This window comes from Triplophysa dalaica, chromosome 13 (genome assembly GCF_015846415.1).
Source record: "Triplophysa dalaica isolate WHDGS20190420 chromosome 13, ASM1584641v1, whole genome shotgun sequence".
Classification (NCBI taxonomy): Eukaryota; Metazoa; Chordata; class Actinopteri; order Cypriniformes; family Nemacheilidae; genus Triplophysa; species Triplophysa dalaica.
In genome coordinates, this window is record NC_079554.1 from 2,669,924 (window position 1) to 2,689,805 (window position 19,882).

Below are 19,882 nucleotides of genomic sequence, written 5' to 3' on the forward strand. Positions count from 1 at the left end.
TTCAGTGAACTTTGTACTGGGCAATACAAATATTTTTTCTGATCCCCTCCTCGGTTAAATGCAGCTCATGGCTTCCACCGCTAAGCTTGTGTAATAGCAATAGAAATGCTATAACTTCAATTCCAATAAGTACATTATGTTTAAAATATGCTCTATTGTTATTGTGATTTTCTTTTATTGTAAAGCATCGTGCAGTAACATGCCCGCGGAGTACACCTGGAACACACATCAGACAGTTTGGCAGACTTTTTCAATACATCTAACCTGTTTTCCTTTTACGGGATAAGATCTAACATTTATATCCTGGTCACATTGTTTGTTTGTAAGTGACATCAGAATAACAGACTCGTGTTGTGTGTGCTTCATTGATATCGTCACATATGGGTGACTTGCGTGACTGCGGTTAGACTGTTTGTGTATCAGGCGGAGATGTCAGTTTCGTCTTTGTTCAGGACTCTTTAACGTGACTCACACACAAACACATTTTACACACCCACTTTAGCCCCGCCCACCAGCTTGTTTGAAATGAAACTGCATCCTGCCACCTGTGAAGAGGGGACAGGTGACACTTTCCTGTCCGTCTGTCTGTCTGTCTGACTATCTTCTGATTGCTGAAATTCTGTCCAGAAATGTCTCAGCTTTCAGCTGCTTATGTCAGGTGATGACTTACTTAAGATCATTTTTTTGCATGTCAAACAAACATAAATTGTTTTAGACTTTAACCCTTTATCTGATCCTTAGAATTAAATCTATACCTTTAAAGCTTGTATCTGTAAATGTTATTATAATGGGCTCATGTCTGTGACAGCATTTTTTCCATGATATGGCATCTATAAAGAACAAAAATTAGCTTGTTTACACAGGTTAAAGTTACCTGGTATGTTTTGGGTTGTGGGGTTTGAGCTAAAGGAGCACAATTTATAATACTTCTGTTATTAGGTTACTTAAAAATATATATTTTTGCTTTTTGTCACTAAACTTTGGATCTTGGGAAGAAAAGCACATACTTCAATATTGATGTAATGTTACCACAATCCTCTGAGTGTGGCTAGTAGGTTCAGGTTTGAGTTTACATGTGACAGCTGCTCCCTCTTCTTTTTTATTGGTTGGTTGGTCAAATGCGACAAATGTCATCATTTGTCATATTTGACCAATACCAGGCTGCAGGAACCTAAAAAGTTCCACCACTGCTAGAAAGTGCCTGTCCTACAGTTTCTTATCTTTAAACAGAGAACTTCCCCGACAAGTCCTAAAATGAACGGTAGTTCCTGATGTAGGAAAGGACCTAAAGTACCAGTCAGGAAAGTCAACTAATTCATCAGAGTCAATAAACTCCTACTCTCTCAAACACAACGCTGTTATATCACTGCTGGAATCCACCCAGAAAACACAAGCAGAGCATCAGGAACTTAAGAACAGTGTCACATCCATTTGTGTGGACGCTTTATTCACAAATCTTGGCTCTGGGTAGTTTGGATGGAGACGATTGGTTTTAGTATCTCTGTTTCTCTCTCTCTCTCTGTCGTCCTCCAATCCTCTCTTTGTTCTGGCTCATCTTCTGCCAGTAGAAAGGACTGATGTCACATCACCATTGAGAGGGACACTAAAAGCACCAAATGCTTCTTTTATCATCCTCGCTTGTTGAGCACACTTGTTTCTAGTGAGAGGGGAGGGGGGGCAAACATTCCCGTTTACTGACCCCGAGGCCGTGGAATGTGTGGCAAACTTCACTTATTCACAGCTAAGACAGCCAAGCACACGTTTGCCACTATGAAGCGACTCTAGCGGAGCCTAGCTAAACACTGCGTGTGCTAAAAGACAAAGCTAACAAAGCAAAATAGCGTCTAAATATAGTGATTGCGAAAAGCTTTATGCAACTTCTTTCCAAAGGCCAGAATTTACTTTTGTTTTCTAGTAATAAATGTATTGCTGAAAAATACTAATTTAATCTGATAGATCTATGTTAAATTAAAGTCCCGAAACATACTGACTTTTGGTATACTAGAAATAAAATGTATACCTAAATTATCCAAATTTAAGTGTGATGGTTTTATTTTAAGTTTAAGACCCAGAACATGCTCTACGCAAGTTAATGTGATAGCGGATCGTACTAGATAAATAATTTAAGCTGTATGTAATACTTTGTTGCAATAAAACACATTGCAGAACGCAATATTGTATAATCGCAGATATTAGCGTATATTCCCTTTTTATGGAGACCATGGCCCGTATTCTTAAAGCTTCCAAGAATTCTCTCAGAAAGCTTCTAATTTAGGTTAAAAACTTCTATGTTGGAGTCTTAGCTTAAAGTCCCTTAAAGAGTACATAACATGAGATCATGAAAATGACATTTCATGCAGTGTGTAATATTGCCGTGTTTGAAAGTAAGCAGTCTGCCAAGTTGTCAATCCGAAGGTGATTGAATAACAAAGTTATTGTCTTGGAAAAAAGGGAGTCGACTATGAATTACGCAAACGAGTCGCCCCTAGTCCGACTCACGCAACGCCGCGGTTTTACGTCACTACATATTGTCCCAGCCTACTTTTTGCTAGGACTGCCCTCAAAACTTCACTCTTCTACCCCAAACACTGTAGCTCTTGAGCCTCATTCGCTGTAGACCAATCACAGCAGACTAGACCGTTTGACCAACCACATCAGGCTAGGCTAGCGGAAAGGAGGGGATTAGACAGATAAATCGCAGAAAATGCAATCATTTGAGAGTCAGTAAAGAAGTATGGTAAGAATAAATGCGTTATGAAATAGAAGTGTCTTTACACCTACTTGTTGTTGGACACTCCATAAACCAAAGTAGCACCTTAAAAATCCTTAGTTATGTACTCTTTAAGTATGGGGTCTATTATAAACTCCCAGTTAGAAATTACAGGTGTTATTTTTCCTGTTTTGCCGTACTCTCACTTTGCTTATGTAACAGACCCAAATCATATGCATGACAAATGTTTATAGCTAACACACTGATATTTGAAGGAAACTCTGTCACCCCCTTAAGTGAGAATTGAGGTTTGTTAGCACCACAGTAATACAAAATCATGCATTAAAGTCAAAAGCGTGTGAAAGAAAGTGTTAATACTGTAACAAACCTTTCTCGGTTTATTTGACCGAGATTTGTTTTATCTCGACCAGCCCTGCACAGGAACAAGGGTTCAACCAATAGTGACAGTTTGGGGTGGGACTGTCATCTAAAAAGTGTTTAAAGATTTTTTGCAATGGTTTGGTGCCAGAAGTTTTTTAATCATGTTTTATTATGTTTAAGTATGTACAACAAGTCTTAAGAAGAAATCACCTCAGGATTTGTGTACCCGCATAGTTTGTTTCTGGCCTAAATGGAGATGTGCTACAGGATATACTGCATTGTTGCCTTGTTGTGGTGCTAATTCAAATACTGTACACAACAGCTTTGACTGCGGACAGGGAGGCATTTGTTAACTAGGTCGTTAAAGTAGGATTTATGCTCCCACAACGAGGTACTAATTAAACCTGACCTTTGATATGGTGCTCACATAGGTGAATGAGCTGGTTATTGAATATTAGGAGGATTGACATTCCAATCTAGTTCAGCAGGCAGAAGTTCAGACAGCCCGTGACATCATCAGACCAAAGTCATGACTATGATGCATGGTCTGTTTTACAGGAAAATATTTTGTTTGCATATTTCCATTCTTAGACTTAGGTCAGAAAGGGAATGGCCTATTATACGGAGGGCTAGATATGGAGTGGAAGAGAGCTAAAAGCGCCGCACTATTTTAAACTCCTGGAAGAGTTTCAGACGCACCCAGAGAACAATAAACATTCTTCAAGTCTCCAAAGGCTCAGCAGGAACGTTTGAGAAACGAAAACTGCTACTGGCTTTTGTACACATACTGACTTTCTCAGCACTGGCCAGATCTGTCGATGAGAGACTATTGGCAGTACATGGAGAGAAAGACGCTCTGTTCTCTCATTTGTAACCGAGGAGGCTCTCTAATGCGACTCTTACACAATTGTTGGTTATTTGGATGTGGTTGGGGACAGTGGATAGGATGTGGATATAGATTTGGAGGGCTTGCCGTGTCTGTTTCCCACTGCACGACAGACTGTATGTGTTTGCCAGTGGCGTCTCGAGGGGTTTTACGTCCATGTCTTACTTTATCTCCAGACCCCCTTTGGCTTTTATGTGTTTTTTGTCTTCATCATTTACAGACATGGACAAATGTGCATATCAACCATTAAACGTCACATGCTTGCTTCCTGTTACCTTTGGCTGCCGCATTGATATGTATTACTAAAATAACTCGAAAAACCAAATCAAAGCTAGTTTGCAAATTTCTTTATTTCTTTTCAGCTTTTCTCAGACACTTTCATTTTCTCTGTGTACCCCTGTTGGAGAATGCAGCTGTTGTCTCTCTGTGGGGGTGCTGAGGGTGGAGGGCATTCAGGGGTCTGTAACTTTGCCCTTTGAACCCTTTTTGCCTCAGTTTCTCGCTTTCTCTTTGATTTTTAAAGTGGCTTCTACCCCCCACAAAGAGCCTCTTTTAATACAGCAGCCACTCAAACAGCAGACAGAAGGGGTTTGAGTTTACCTCCTCTGCCCTTAACTACAATTTACAGGGGTTTAACTGTCTCTTTTCCAGACATGGCTTGCACGTATGCATCCTTGGAGTCATGTTTGGAAGACACTCTTGGATAAAATGTCTATTAAAGCCTAAATCGTCATAATATCAAATTAAGTGTTAAATATGAGACTTCCTATTTTGAGGATCATTCATTTATAAGGGTTAAAGCCCCAAAGGGGCAGACACCCCTATTGTATGTAGTAGTTTTCTTAGAGTATTACTCTAATTTTCCCTTTTTTGTTCTTCTCCTGCTATGGAAGTCTGAGGCAGCCCATAGAACCGGATATGAAAAAGTTGTAAAATTTGGCAGAAGAGGTCAGTCTGAACGATGACCATTCGAATGCACTATATGACATCATTTTCCCTCATGAAAATTGTCCCTGCTTTTTTTTTCTAATTTTTCAGACTCCTCCTAGATCGGTTGTATGATTTGAACCAAATTTGGTACGTAGCATCTAGAGACAAGAAGCTATTAAAATATTCCTGATCGTCCAATCGATTGGGCCATTGAAAGGCTTGACCCGTAATTGCTACTTGCAGCTATATTTTTTATTCTTTATTTATGTTGATTTAGTTTGCTGTAATATGCTAATTAGTCTTTTAAAAAATGTGAATGTATTTTTCACACCAGTGTACTAAATGAAAAGTACATAAATTAAAAACATAGTGTACTTGTACACAATGTACAATGTCTTTTTTTTTTTATAAAATGTGACCTAGGCATGTTAATGGTAATTTCATTATCTGTCTGTCATACTGGCACAAACGAAGAATGATGGATGTTGATGTCATTATGTGGTGAGAGTATTTCTATTTCAACATATTGTTCCTAAAGTGGCATTTGTGCTGTCTGTGTGTGTTTGTGAAAGTAATGACACAGCAGTTGTCCACTCACTTTAACAAGTGGTCGCCGCATGAAACTGGGCTGCAGGTCTGCTCTGATCTTATATCTTAGGGTACATAAGCTAAACAACAATGAACTAAAACTGAAAAGTTGTGTCTTTGCATTTTGTGTAACTTTTACATACAAACGACAATGTTGTCAAATCAATTCCCATTCACACGAATCTGTGAAAACCACTGAAACCACACTCATACATGCCAGACCACCTGTTGGAAATATCACTTTTTGAAGACTATATTCCTTTGCATTTTTCCACAGAGTGCAGCTGATTTCTGAACACTCAAACACATGCACATGACATCACTGTTTTACAACTCGCATTTTTATGTGTGACCTAAATCTTGGTCAAAAGATGACAAACATGATTTTCTTAAAAACACTTGTTTAAAAAAAGTTCCTTTATATTCACTTAAAACAAGGTATGACATTTTTAACGGTGTTCCTTTTAAAACGTTTACTGACAGTTTAACACATTTGAGATTTTTTTACACAAAGGCCTTACAATTTTCATGAGAATATCAGTCATGGCCACTTTCTTCCACTATTTCTTTATTTTTACTATACATGAATATTCTGTCAGTCGTTGTTTCATTTTGTTTAAGAACATGTAGTAGAATATACAATCATTCATTTCAGAATGTTTAATTTTACTCTGTTTAAATTGCAACAAATAATGCAATCCGGATGTGTAACAGTGATGAGAATTTCAGATGTAAAAGCCATAAAATATATAAATATTTCATTCCTATGTCAAAATGATGTCTTGTGCAAGGTAGAGAACACAATTTTGTTTATTATGATAATTTTTTTGTGTTACGAATTGTATGTTTTATAATTCAAATCTTTCCTGCCATGATGTTTTAGTGGTTTCATGAAAATTACCCATGTTTTAAAAACTTGCACTTTGAACCCCATTTTCAAAAGTTTGTGTTTTTATTTCCAAATTTGGATTCAGTGTTAAATAACACTAAAGGTCCAATGTTAGAAAACACATTACAAAAACAGCTTATTGATTAGTCATTTATGACATTTTGTATATTACATTTATCTGTTCTTATATCAAGAAATATGATATATTCGTTTTACGATATATTCATGAGAAATACAGAGGAACAGGACTAGACAGGCAAGTGCAAATGTCTTATATTGACGTTTGAATGGTGTTAAAACACACATGAGTCGACTGTTTCCTGAACGAGTTTTTCTCACACTTTCTGTCCGTCTGTCAGGGCTGGATGACTGTCTCCAGCTGTACATTTTGAATTTTGAGAGAGAGAAGATCGATGGAGAGCAGCTTCTGAAGATCTCGCATCAGGATCTAGAAGAGCTGGCGGTGACGCGTGTCGGCCATCAGGAGCTCATTCTTGAAGCAGTGGATCTCCTCTGTGCATTGGTCAGTACATTATTCAGTCATCTAACCACCGACCCACTCATGTCCAATAACATGCCTCTTTCACTGCTACATACATAGCCAATCAAATATTGTCCAATCATATTTCTTTCCATCGGAGAGTATACAGTGTATTTAGCTCCGGCCTACCCTGTGTCCGAAATCGCTTTGAATTCAATGAAGTACGTACTTCTTCATCATTAAATCATTACATTAAAATACCACTTTTTTTGTGTGTATTTAACGTTTTATTCCTTTTAATATTTTAATATGTTTTAAACACTTTCCTTGAAACATGTATGTATAATGCATTATAAAATCTATCTTAATCCATTTCGTTACACTTTACTTGTATATGTGTAATGACAATAAATTGAATCCAAATCCAATCCAAAAAGTAGTTTTAAAGCATTGTAATGCACCTTTTAATGCATTGTAATATCTTATAAATAATTGCTATTACAGTTATTACATTATAACACTTAGCAATTCATTGTTACACTACACATATTTAATTGGTTATACTTCTTTACAACTACATATGATGCATAAAACACACATTATGAAGAATTATAATGCATTTTACCGTTTAATAACTCTTTATAATGCGTTATACATACATGCTTCAAGGAAAGTGTTACCAAAACTTTTACTACAGCAGCTTTGATACAATTCAAATGTAAAAAGCGCTATAAAAAAAAGTTGACTTGACTTATCCAACATAAGAGGAGAAGTTTCTCGGCAGTGCGAGTTCTGTTATAGGTGGAGACACCCCTGAACAGGAAATCAGAGATTTCCCAGCATTCCGATCAGCTGTTCTCTCTCGCTTCCTTCCCAAGATTTCCTGTGACTTTCTCTCCTGCAGTCCTGGACAGTATCGCTGGCCACAAAGTGCAACTTAAAAATGCATTGTTTGGTTATATAACATGCGTCCTATAGAAAACCCTTGCAGCTTGCATCAGGAGAGAGAGAATGCGCTATCGTGTGTTGTAGGCAGTGCTGATTGTTATCGTTGAACCCGTGCTTGTCTCAACATTGTGTTGAATATGAATAGGGAGGGTCAGTTGGAACAAACGGTGTCCACTGTGTCCATTCAGACTGCGTTCTGTCAGGACGGGAGACTTATTCAGGGAGTTATAATAAGAGACTGCACAAAAAGCTGCTCGAAAACCTTTTTCTCCACTCTGTATGAAAGAAGTTTGTTTCTTTTTCGTTCATCATTAAATGTGTTGACAGGTTCACCCCCCCAAAAAACTCTGAACTCATGTTTTTACTCAAAATGGAAGTTTTCGTTTTTTGTGTATACTGGTTTTACAAATGCATCCATATGAGTGCATAAATAAATGGTAGTGTTTGTTTGGAAGAATATGTTTTGTGTTGATGTCATTTTCCTGACATTTCGTTGAGTGAAAAAAGTTTTTCCTTTGAGTTTTTGAAAAGTGTCAGATACACACAACAGCGTTACCATATCATAAAAAGTTTCTCGCCTCATGTAAACGGCCTCTAAACGTCATTTGTCAGGAGTGATCTGAGAACCTGAAATTGAAAAAGCTGTAGCACTCCTGGGTAGAATGTTCAGCAAGATATCTCCCAGAGAGCAGGAAACAGATGTGACCCACCCACCTGTCGAGAGCCCCCCCCATCCCAACACAAACTCATACAGACAAACACACAGTAAACTGCAGCAGGAAATATGTCATGCCATTGTTTCAGTAGTTCCCGTCCAGCCACTCAAATCCGTCTCATCCTCAACTGTGTGTCTGTCACGTCTAACAGAGGTAGAGAACATGCGAATGTGTCCGACTCTCTCGGTCAAAGTTCCAGTGCAAATAAATAAAGCTAGTTAAAATAGTAAAATAAAGACTATTCACTTTCTTTCCCATAAACAACAAGATGCACAACACAGAATTGAAAATGTGAAATTTCTGTCTAATAATCTGTTCACGTTTCATTCATCTCTCTCAGGTATTTTGCTGTCTTTATTTCTTGTTTTGGTGGCTGCAGATGGTTAAGACGCACCGCCTCCGGGCTGAGTCGTGCTAAACATCTGTCTTACTCAGGTCACACATACAGAAGCTCTGCTTTATAGAAGTCTTAGACTTGAAAAAAATGTGTGAATTCTGTCATGTATTACCATGTAGACAAGCACATCTTTTTAGGACCAAGTTCCATTTTCTGTTTACATTTTCTGTCATCGGTATTACATCAGCATTCTATAGAAACGTGTACATTTATTTAAAGATATAGTTTGCTCCTCGCATAGAAATTGCATAATTTACACTCATGGCAAAAATCAAGCATAAAGCATTAGTTCTGGCTGGTCATGTCAGTCAAGCTCGCATTAGGTGATTCACATCTACCTATAGAAATATGACTCCCTCACAGCTTCCGTTTTAAATTCATTCAGCTATCAGCAGCTTATCGCGTTGCACACCAGCAAACCCACCTCCATCCCCAATTCCACCTTAAATGTACATTTAGGATTTGAATTCATCAAATACATCTGGGATGGTAAGAGGGTGATTATTACTCAATATTTCTGTAGTTATATTTAAAATCTTGTGACATCACGCGAATGAAGCAAGCAAACTCAAAATGTTCAAGCATCCAACTACTCTTGAATAGCGCGATTTATTCGCGCAAGTCACGTTTGATGGGAATTTTATACTGTTTATGGCAAAATTTAAGAAAAATTCCAGCTAAGCATATATTTCCTTGTAGAACTTATTGGAAGTTAATATATCTCTCATCCACCTGCATCTATGCTGTTGTTTCTGACCAGGCCCAAGTCTCTACACTTTTTGGCAGACTTGAAGTATGTGGAAAAAACACCCTGTCAGTCAATGTCAGGTTGGGTTTTGCTGAGAAACAGGGCTAAGGAATTTCTTTGAAGTCGAGCAAAGACCGTGTTATGCGTCGACTCTGACCGGCGGGATGGAATGTGATGGGACTTTTAGCTGGAAAGGTTGTGGGAATGACCTGAATGCTTTAGTCACCGTCACATGGCATGAGAAGTACCAGATAATCCACGTTTCATATCACAAAAATGCTTTCTAGTGAAAGATACTGCCTTGATAAGCATGGGTTAGTGTGTATTCGTGATGTATTTGTGGTAGAGCTCATATCTGGGGCTGGGGATTGGTGAAAAATTCTTATGTCAGAGGGACATCAGGCACATTTACAAACTAGAATATCACTGGTCTTGGGTGGGCTCTTTATGCCAAAACACCATAGCAACCATGTAGCAACATCCTGGCAACCTATGACGCTGCCTAGCATTGTGGTAGACAAAATGTAGTTTGGTTTATAATAGATTTGTTGTTTGTTTTTGTAGAACTGTGGTGTTGAGACTGATAACCTGAAGAGTCTTGTTGGCCAAATGCGGGCGGCCTCCAAAAACTTGAACAACTGTGCATCAGAGCGCAGGAAAAACCCTTCGTATGATGGAGGAAGCCCAAGCAAACCACCCAATGTGTTCCTCACTGCTGTAGTGGAGCTGATAGGAGCTGCCAAGGGTATGCTGGCCTGGCTTGACAGGTACGTGAGATTTACACACACTGGTTCTCTCTTAAAGACAGATTTCACACGCCTCACAAGGAACATTTTGACAACTATGTTTTCATGTTAAGGCTGTGTAACTGTGAACAGTTTTTAAATAACAGTTACTAAACATTTTTGTTATGTTGTTAGTATTTAAAGTGTTCCTGGAGCTCATAGTGTTTGGATAAACTGGTTTCATCTGCAAATTAATTTTTACATTTTTATTAAATAGTTTTAAGATGCACCAAAACCGATAGCAGATTTTTCTGAATGATATCTGCCGATGCCAATTCTGAAGATTAAATTAATATATTCGTAACTTTCTGAATGTTATTCTTGCATTATCCTGTCCTCTTTTAATTGACAGTATTTATCGGCAGATACCGATTATTGGCCGATATGTCGGTGCATCTCTAGTTTTATTACGTTGGTAGCAAACCCACCAGTTGAACATTTTTGGAACATAGATTTGTTATGGTCGTTGACGAATTATAAAATCACTTCGTATCTCCTTTTTTACTGGCAGCTGTCTCGATAACTATTGTTTTGACTTAATGTTTAGTCAAAACAGCTTTATTCATTCCCAGCGATGTCATAAAGACAGATAGTTGACACAGAAACGGGCACCTACAGTACGTGTATACGTTGTTCATGTTTGGGCTTGAAACACATTCCAGAACTGAACGTTGAAACACCTCATGAATGTTTGGGTGAGTCAAACTGTTGTCTCTTTGTTTGTGTTGTAGGACTCCCCTCACAGGCATCAGCGATTTCGCCTCGACCAAAAATAAAATCATTCAACTCTGTCTGGAACTGACCACAACTGTGCAGAAGGTGTGTTACCACGTCCATTTCTGCAAACATGTATTCTACTGTAAATATCTTTTCTGACATGCATGAATAAGAAAAACTGTCTTTATAGACAAAGTTTTTATCTGCTTGTCACACACACTATAAGACTATATCTCTATTGTTGTACACATTGTAAGCATCAGTTTCTTTAAAGAGAAAATTTTATATTGACTCTTGAACTGTGCATGTTTATAAACTAAAGTCACATGTCTCGTGAGGAAGACAGAAACATGTGGTTCCACTGATCGTGAGCTCGCTCTCCAGACATGGCGACTCTTAAGTGTGATGGATGTCTTGGCTCTTGTGCTCTTTATAGTCTCAGTCAGCAATGAAGAACCGCAACCATGAACCTCTGCACCAATTTTCCTATCAAACCTCTTCCCAAATCATGTCATTTAAAGAGTGTTCTGTAATTGTCAGCACATTCTGTTAGAAACCCTCATATTACATTTCTGACATACTTCTGCTATCTTTATTCACGTTTACCATTGCATATTTTCCTGTGGGAACTCAACGCATTGTGGCATCTCAATGTGAATCCTCCCTTTATAATTGCAGGACTGCACCGTGTTTGAAATGGAGGAAAAGATATTAGAAGTGGTGAGTAGAAAGTATTGTGTTTAGCCTTTTTACACATAGGAAAACTTTTCTCAGCCGTTATCTGTGATGTGTTTGAGTTATTTGTGAACGTGGATTGACTTCTGTTGTTTGGGTTGTATTGTGTTAAAGTACCAGTGAAATTAAAAATGAGAATGTCTGTTTTTCATGAAATATTGCAGCGTTTATTGTAAAAAGTTTATTAATGTGGGTCATTCTCTCTTTAAAATTTGCGTGGCCTCATTATCTTTAGTTAAAATCTGAAAATCCACTTCCTTCCTGTAATGACTATCCATCTTAAACGATGTAATGCTCGGTTGGAGCATCCGTTAACTCCTCCCCTTCAACTGACAGTCTGTTGCCAGTTCTATTTCAATATATGCAGCGGCTGTTTTACACATCAAATCGCAGAGAAAGACGATAGCCACGCCCACTATTTAATCTCATTAGAAATTCCATTTCACTCGGAAATGCGTCAAAATTCGAAAGTAAAATTGATCGCAACTTCCGATTCACGGGGACTTCAAGGTGTTTTCCTCAGGAATCATGGGAGCATCCTGTGGTAGATAACGGTGTCCATTAAAGAAATGCTTCACGTACACTACCAGTCAAATTCTTCAAAATAATGCAAAAATACAATTATATTCAAAACTTTAAGCTCTTATATCCAAGGGTGAACTAATGTTAAAGGGGTCATATGGCGGAAATAGGTGTTTTTCTGTGTCTTTGTTGTGTTATAAGTTGCCCATGCATGTATTACACACGTAAAATTGCCAAAATTTAAGTTTCGGAACAAAATATGTTTTTTATCTAGAAGCGAATGCTCACCCAGAGCTGCCTGAAAAGCCTCGTGTTACACCCTGGCGAATCTACGTCACTACACACTAGTGAACTGGCCAATCATAGCACACCTCGCTTTTCAGAGTGATGAGCTTTGTAAAATATCAGCGTGTTACAGAGAGGCTGGTTAAAGAGGAGATACAAACATACACAGTATGTGGAAAATACAGCGTTTTTTAACCTTAAATCGTGTATAGACATTGTATTACATCTAAAGCAAACAATAATATTCGTTTTAGCCGCGTCAAATGACCCTTTTAATGTTTTTTAAATGGATTATTTTGATTGGACAATGAAGAAAAGGCAGCAATAAGACCCCAGAATAGATGGGAAATCCTGGCTCCTTGATAAAATGGCAAGATAACTTTTCTGCAAAGTGTGTCATCTTGTCTTTTTAAATGACATTTGTGGTGTTTTTGGAAATTTTGGACAACAATAAATAAAAACCGTAAGTGACATTAAACTTCTCTAAACTTGACCTGTTGAGATTGAAACATTATAACATTTATCTAAATATAGTTGGTGTGATAAAATTGGCCACCTAGAGTCATCACACCCCTTTAAATATCAACTTTAGGAAAGACTGTTGTACAGAATTAATAAATGTTTGAGTAAAGTAAACTTACCTAAAACACCCCATATGCATACATAGATATAGCCTATATCGATTTTGTATTTCAGTTTTACAAACTAACAAGGTTGTGTTAAATTTTTGGATGTAGTAATTGACAGTATGTCGGTAGAAACCAAACTAGTTTGAACACTTCTAGACAGCAGAGTTATTATAGTTTTGTTTTTATAATTAGCTGTTTTTTACGTTCATTTTTGGGCTGTAGACGTGAATGTGTTAAAGGCATAAAAAAAAAATCAGATTAATGGATTCAAAATATTTTACAGAACATCCGCGACATCCGCGCCCGCGACAAAGTCTGGTTTATACAGTCACAGGCTAAAGTCTGCGTCAGTGAATCTATGTCAGACAGCGCATCGCTATCAAGTTCTCTTTCATGCTGGAATGAACAGAAAAACCTCACAAGATTATGCCAGAAAGCCTCTTTTGTCTAGCATTTATGGAAGGACAGACTTCAACGTGTTAGATACAATTTGTAATTAATGGAAAGAGTTGTGAAATGAAATGCATTTTTAGAAAGCACAAATGCATGAACTAATACTGTAAATCTTACACACAATTAGTTGTGTATAACAACTAACAAGTTTTGCACAAGCCAGCACGTGGCTGCGAGAGTCGAGAGATCCTCGCGTGCCGCTCTGACCTCATGTCTGGCTTCAGCAGAATGCACATCTTTCTGAAACATGCTAGAATTGTCTCCTATTGTGTAAATAATCCCCAGCTATGAGTTCCCTGTTCCACTGAATGAAGTGATGTGACATCCAAAAAAATCGCCATTGTAGAAGCAGCCTCATCCGCGGTTTATTTATTCTCTATCTGAAAGCCTTTGGTAATAAAGAGGGCTCATGTGATCACAACTTGGCAGCCATCTGTATTTAACCATAAACAGGTTTTTCTTGCCCACCTGTATGGAAGTGTATATCGTCTGACAGATTTGTCAAAGGGATGTTTATTTCTTGACCGGGAAACGGTTCACAAAAACATCAGAACATTGAGAGAGAAAAATGAGACACAGAAAAAGAATTGGACACAGACTTTGAAGTTATCATGATGACCAAATGGATCATTAATACCGCAGACATGGGTCTGGTGACAACACTTTTCTTTCTGTTTGTTCAAGTCACGGGTTTTGACTGGCATTTGTGATGCGACCATGAGGATGACCTCCGACCCCTTAAAGTGTACCATGACCTGTTTGGAAGAAGTCCACATCGCCAACATCCAACCGGGCGAGGGTCTGGTGAGTACGAGAAAGTAACCGCAGGCATTACTACAGTATTTCACTGATTGCGTAATGATTTCATATGGTTTACTTTTGCAGGGAATGTATATTAAATCTACTTACGACGGCCTACACGTCATCACCGGAACGACTGAACATGTGAGTCAAACTTATCGCTGTTTTGTTTTTCTATCAAGGCATCAGTGTTCCGAGCTTAATGTTCCCATGCTTAACGTCACAAGCCACTTTAGCGCCTTTGACTAATGCCTCGCCAAGAACCGTAATAAAGGAGACGGGATTGCTTTAACTGATTCATGACGTCTGTTTGTTATGCACACAGTCCCAGGCGGACAGAACTCAGCGGATTCATGCTGGCGATGAGGTGATACAAGTCAACAGACAAACAGTGGTGAGTCCATCCACCTGCCACAGAGTGTGAACCGTAAAAGAAGGAAAGAGGAACAGTGGCAAGCTTTTGTGTTGGAAAATGGTGCAGACTGAGTAAACTTGATCTGAGAGAGAGATAGATAGAGAGAGAGAGAGAGAGAGAGAGAGAGAGAGAGACGTTCAATGAGTGCTAAATGGCTCTTTGGTGACTGTATTGTTTAGATCATCTTTATCAGTGTTTTGGATCAGTGGTATTTATAGAGAAAGCACTGGGCTGGTGATGATGACCCATTTGTTTTGTCCTGCATAATGCTATTCAGACTATAAACGCTCAGCTTTCCCACATTGATACTCACTGCAGTCACATGACTCAGCGGACATTACGCTACTCAGTGCCCACAGTGTTCTGAACAAACGTGATATGATAGGCAGTAAAAGATCATTTCACTTTTGGGCAAACAAGTCACAACTGCTAGGAGCAACAGGACATTTTGTTGATGGTAATTGTTGTTGGTTTTTGCACCCTGGCAGTGATGAAATCTCCAGTGTTTGACACAGACAATGTTTTTTCAGATTGGTTGTTATTGTTCTGCGCTTTAAAACATTTTCCTTATGTCTAATTTTTCCCCCAAATAAAATGACGTTTTTATAGAAAAATGAAGGATCATTATTTTTTTGCCACTATGGCTGCATTTACATTTGTCATTTAGATGCGACCTGTATCTGGATGTCGTCCACATACACATTGAAAAGTGTAAACGGAATGTTCTTATCGGAATGTCATCCAAGCATCGTGTTCTGATCCAGAGGTTCTCCCGGACACATTGTGATTCCGACAGAGGAGTAAAAATAATGATAGTCGGCATATTTCGATTTTGTAAGGTTGTACCGGTAAATTTAGACAAACTGTCTGGATTGTGTTTACATTACATTGACATCCGATCACAATGTGTCCTAAACTAAGAATGACATTCTGATGAAAAGCGCGTTTCACTTGTGTTCTCAATGTGTATGTGGACAACATCCAGATAAAGGTTGAATGTTAATGACAAATGTAAACGCAGCCTATGATCTATAGACGTTTCATCAGGGACACGCACCAGGCACAAAGTTTATAAGGGCTGTCAAACGATTAATCGCATCCAGAATAAAATTTGTTTACTGTTCATATTAAAATATTATTTTGTATTTATAAACACATACACGTACATGCATTTATAAAAAAAAAAAAATTAAATAAACATTTATTTAAGATTATTAGTAAATATAAACAAATACAAAATAAAAACATTAATAAAATTGTAAAATAAAATAAATACTAAATTAATATTCACAGTACAAAGACATATTTTATTTAAACACAATCTTCACTTTAACATGTTGAATTTTTTATTGTTTTGTTTTGATTGTGCATGGTTGATTTATTCAATCTCAGGTGGGCTGGCAGTTGAAGAATCTGGTGACAAAGCTCAGGGAAGATCCTCAGAATGTGACACTAATGCTGAAGAAAAGACCTTCTGGTACCTGCGGCTTCACTCCCGCACCGCTGAAGAACATGCGCTGGAGACCCCCCGCCACCCAGGTAATGCCCAGAGTAATATGGTCCAGTGCTGGTTAGTTCATACTTAAGATGCTTTCTACTAAACTTGTTCAATGTATATCACAAACTATTCCAACAGTTCCTGAACAATCTTAACACTGTAGATCTGTGGTGCTTTTATAACAGTGAGTGTTTGCACAAAAATTGCTGTAAGAGTTCCATACATACCTTTCCATCACCAGCTCATTATGTACAGAAGTATGTAGTAGAAGTATGCAAGCAAACATTTAGTTTGTAAAGGATATTTTAAGTGTTTATGTGTGTGATAAACACATTTGAATAAACTCCCAAATATGTGTAAATGTTGCAACATGAGTGGATGGGTTTAGATGGGTGTTGAAAAGAAAACATATCCCCTCCCAAACGCACACAAAGATGAGCTTGTCTTTAAAAAACACTCTGATATCTTCCACAGGTGACTCATGTTGACTTAACATGACTTGAGTTTGCTTGACCAGCAGCATCAGGATGTGTGTTTTCTTCTGATTAAACTGTCAGTCCAAATGTCAAAGCCGTTGTTTATAACTAGCTAATGTGAGTCCACATGTAATCTTCCTCGCCCGCTCTGTTAAAGGTCAGACTTCTAGACTACAGCTTGAGAAAATGATTGTTACTCCGTTTAAGGCAAATTTTAAACATTGAATATAAACTATGTATAAATGATGTATTATTATTGTTTTTTTTAGCTGAAACACTCCCGATCTGTTTGAGTGCATTTTATAGTGTAATTTAAACTGAATAAAATGTAAATATTCTGAACAAAAACATTTAATGTTCTATTAGATGTTCTCAAATGACAAATATATTAAATAAATATATTATAATAAAAATTACTAAATATTGGAAAGAAGAAGTGTCCATGACTAATATTCTCATCATCCGTATCATTTCTAAAGGACTGTTTTTTTAAACACACACAAAGATATTTACTTTAAGTTTTATTTAATTTGAAGAAACACATCTGCCACTACCTTTTAAATGAACAGATTACTATATTGTTGTCCAGTTTAAAGCTTAATATTTTCTTGTCACGCAGTGCACACAACTTTTTTTCATTCCCATTACCGATACGAGTAGTTTTCCGCTGTTAAGAAATGTTACATGTATAATTTTCGATTCAAATATAATTAATTAATAACTAATTATGTATGATTAATAAAAACTTGCTTAATACGCATCATGCATATGCTTTTTTATCAAAGCATGCTATGGGATTGACAGTTTTAAATGGTAATGGTTATGAGATTTCAGCGCCATTGACGAGTTATCTCATGATTAAAATAAAAACGGTTCCCCGCCAAAGACGAGTTTTTACGCTAATCAGTGTTTGTACTGTTGTACAGCAGGTGGTGCTATTACACACCACTGGGAAAAAGTACAGAATCCCAGAACCTAGAACGTGTATGTTTAAGCGGTTTTTAATGGTTGTTCTGAGTGTAATCTGAGCGGAATCTTTGACAAAAAACGTTAATAATCTCATCTGTTTAATCAAAGTGATGCATTTTTGAAGAAACCTACCCTCATATACGGAGTGATAAAAAAACGAACAAATGAAGATAGAAGAATACGGTTTCTTTTGTTTAAAAGATGAGACTCTGTTCTTTCATTTGAAATATTGTTTGTCCATATATTATTTACAAAAAAATTAGTGTGAGCCATTAAATTTGGGTGAAAATGTTAAAAAACGCTGGCGTAGGCTGGCAATTTTTTTTTAAAGAGGCTGGCGGCCAATGAGTTAAGACTGAATGGGCGAGCGAACTCGTGAATTTGATGAAGGCAACCAAAGATCAAAGACCTATTGGGAATTATTGGTTCCGTTTAGAAAAGTAGAACACAATTATTGACTTAAACTGATATTAACAATAATCATTTGTGCAAGTCTTTTCTTGCCCTTGTGAACTCTGTGATCCAAGGCTTACTTGGAAAATGAAGTACTTCAGTACACAAAGAATGATATTGTAGTAATTTGGTGTTGAGATCACAGGTCTATTAAATTATTTAAATGGAGTGAAAGTCATGCAAAGCTCTGCTATCCTACTGTTTACCCCATGTTAAAGATCATGCAAGGTGTAATATGGCAAAGTAGAGCAGCGGTTTACTAATATAGACCATGTGAGTTTCTTCATAGTTATTGTACTTGAATATGAATTAAACAGAACGAAAGATGAATATGCCTTTTTTGTCTGTGTTTATTTTAGAGTCCATCACATGCACCTGTTGGCCAGGCATCTAGAAATCCTGAGCAAATTTCTGTCAAGCGGCTGGAAAAATCTGCAATTTTAGATCTGCATATTCCTCCTCCACCTTCCATTCCATATAGCCCACGGTCAGTATAATTCTAATGACTCTTACTGTGTATTTAATGTGTCCAAAACTGCCTTAAATATTATCTAGATATACAACTCCATAAGTCTTTATCTTTGCTTACTCTGCAGGGATGAAAAGACGTGTGAATATGCAGTTGTGAAGATGAGACCAAAACGTCCCGAGTCGCCAAACTCTTCTTTAGACTTGGCTAACAGACGGCGATCAAACATTGCGGACAGTAAATTCACTATGAATCCATCCGAGCCTGTCGTCCTACAGGCGCGACTGCGACAGCGCAACCCCTCAAGAGGTGAGTCCCACCCAAATAATTGTAAAGTTACTGAAATACCATCGCTGAATTCAATATTTGTCTTCTATTCACTGTAAACCTTCAAATAAAGGGCTTAACCACCATGGTTTGTGAAGGCATTGTGGTGTTGTTCAAATATTCATGCTAGGGTTCAATAAGACTGAATCTTGCATTGTTGCTCGCGCTTTAGGGAAGCCACGTCCCGTGTCCATGCCGGTAGACACTTGCCTGGGCGTGTCAGACTCCCCCTCTAGACCCTGGGCTCTTGGAAGGAAAGGTAAGCCGAACACCTGCCTGTGTGTAAACTGGCGCTCAGGCGTGTTAATCTGCAGCTGCCGGCGCAAATATTTTACCACCCAATTACATGTGCAGGAGCGGACAAAGGTCAGATAACGTGGGGCGCTTTGCAATTTTGAAGCTGTTTGTAAGTAGCTCAAGGGGAACATCCTGCACACCCAGAGTTCATTTGAAGATGAAAATGACAGGCAATATTAAACAAGTGGAACGAATTTTGACTGAATACTTGTTGAGTTGATGTCTGCTCATTGTTAAAGAATAGAGACAAAAGCTTGTTACATTTTAGAACTTTATCATAGACATCTCTTCCAGTATCATCCTTGTGTCCAGTATATTGGTATTGGGTCAGCTTTTTCGATTATTCTTATTAAGAACTGATCACTTAAACACAAATA

General features: G+C 37.8%; 1 protein-coding gene across 1 annotated transcript in view; it reads left to right on the plus strand.

Moving 5' to 3' along the window:
- cnksr3 (cnksr family member 3) overlaps nucleotides 1–19,882 on the plus strand; it is a 37,297-nt gene that overhangs the window by 3,143 nt on the left and 14,272 nt on the right. The window contains exons 2-12 of the mRNA XM_056764702.1: nucleotides 6,744–6,907; nucleotides 10,239–10,441; nucleotides 11,191–11,278; nucleotides 11,855–11,896; nucleotides 14,485–14,604; nucleotides 14,686–14,745; nucleotides 14,927–14,995; nucleotides 16,409–16,555; nucleotides 18,772–18,899; nucleotides 19,009–19,190; nucleotides 19,381–19,467. Coding sequence (XP_056620680.1) covers nucleotides 6,744–6,907; nucleotides 10,239–10,441; nucleotides 11,191–11,278; nucleotides 11,855–11,896; nucleotides 14,485–14,604; nucleotides 14,686–14,745; nucleotides 14,927–14,995; nucleotides 16,409–16,555; nucleotides 18,772–18,899; nucleotides 19,009–19,190; nucleotides 19,381–19,467 — 1,290 coding nt within the window. The remainder of the gene's footprint in view (nucleotides 1–6,743; nucleotides 6,908–10,238; nucleotides 10,442–11,190; nucleotides 11,279–11,854; nucleotides 11,897–14,484; nucleotides 14,605–14,685; nucleotides 14,746–14,926; nucleotides 14,996–16,408; nucleotides 16,556–18,771; nucleotides 18,900–19,008; nucleotides 19,191–19,380; nucleotides 19,468–19,882) is intronic.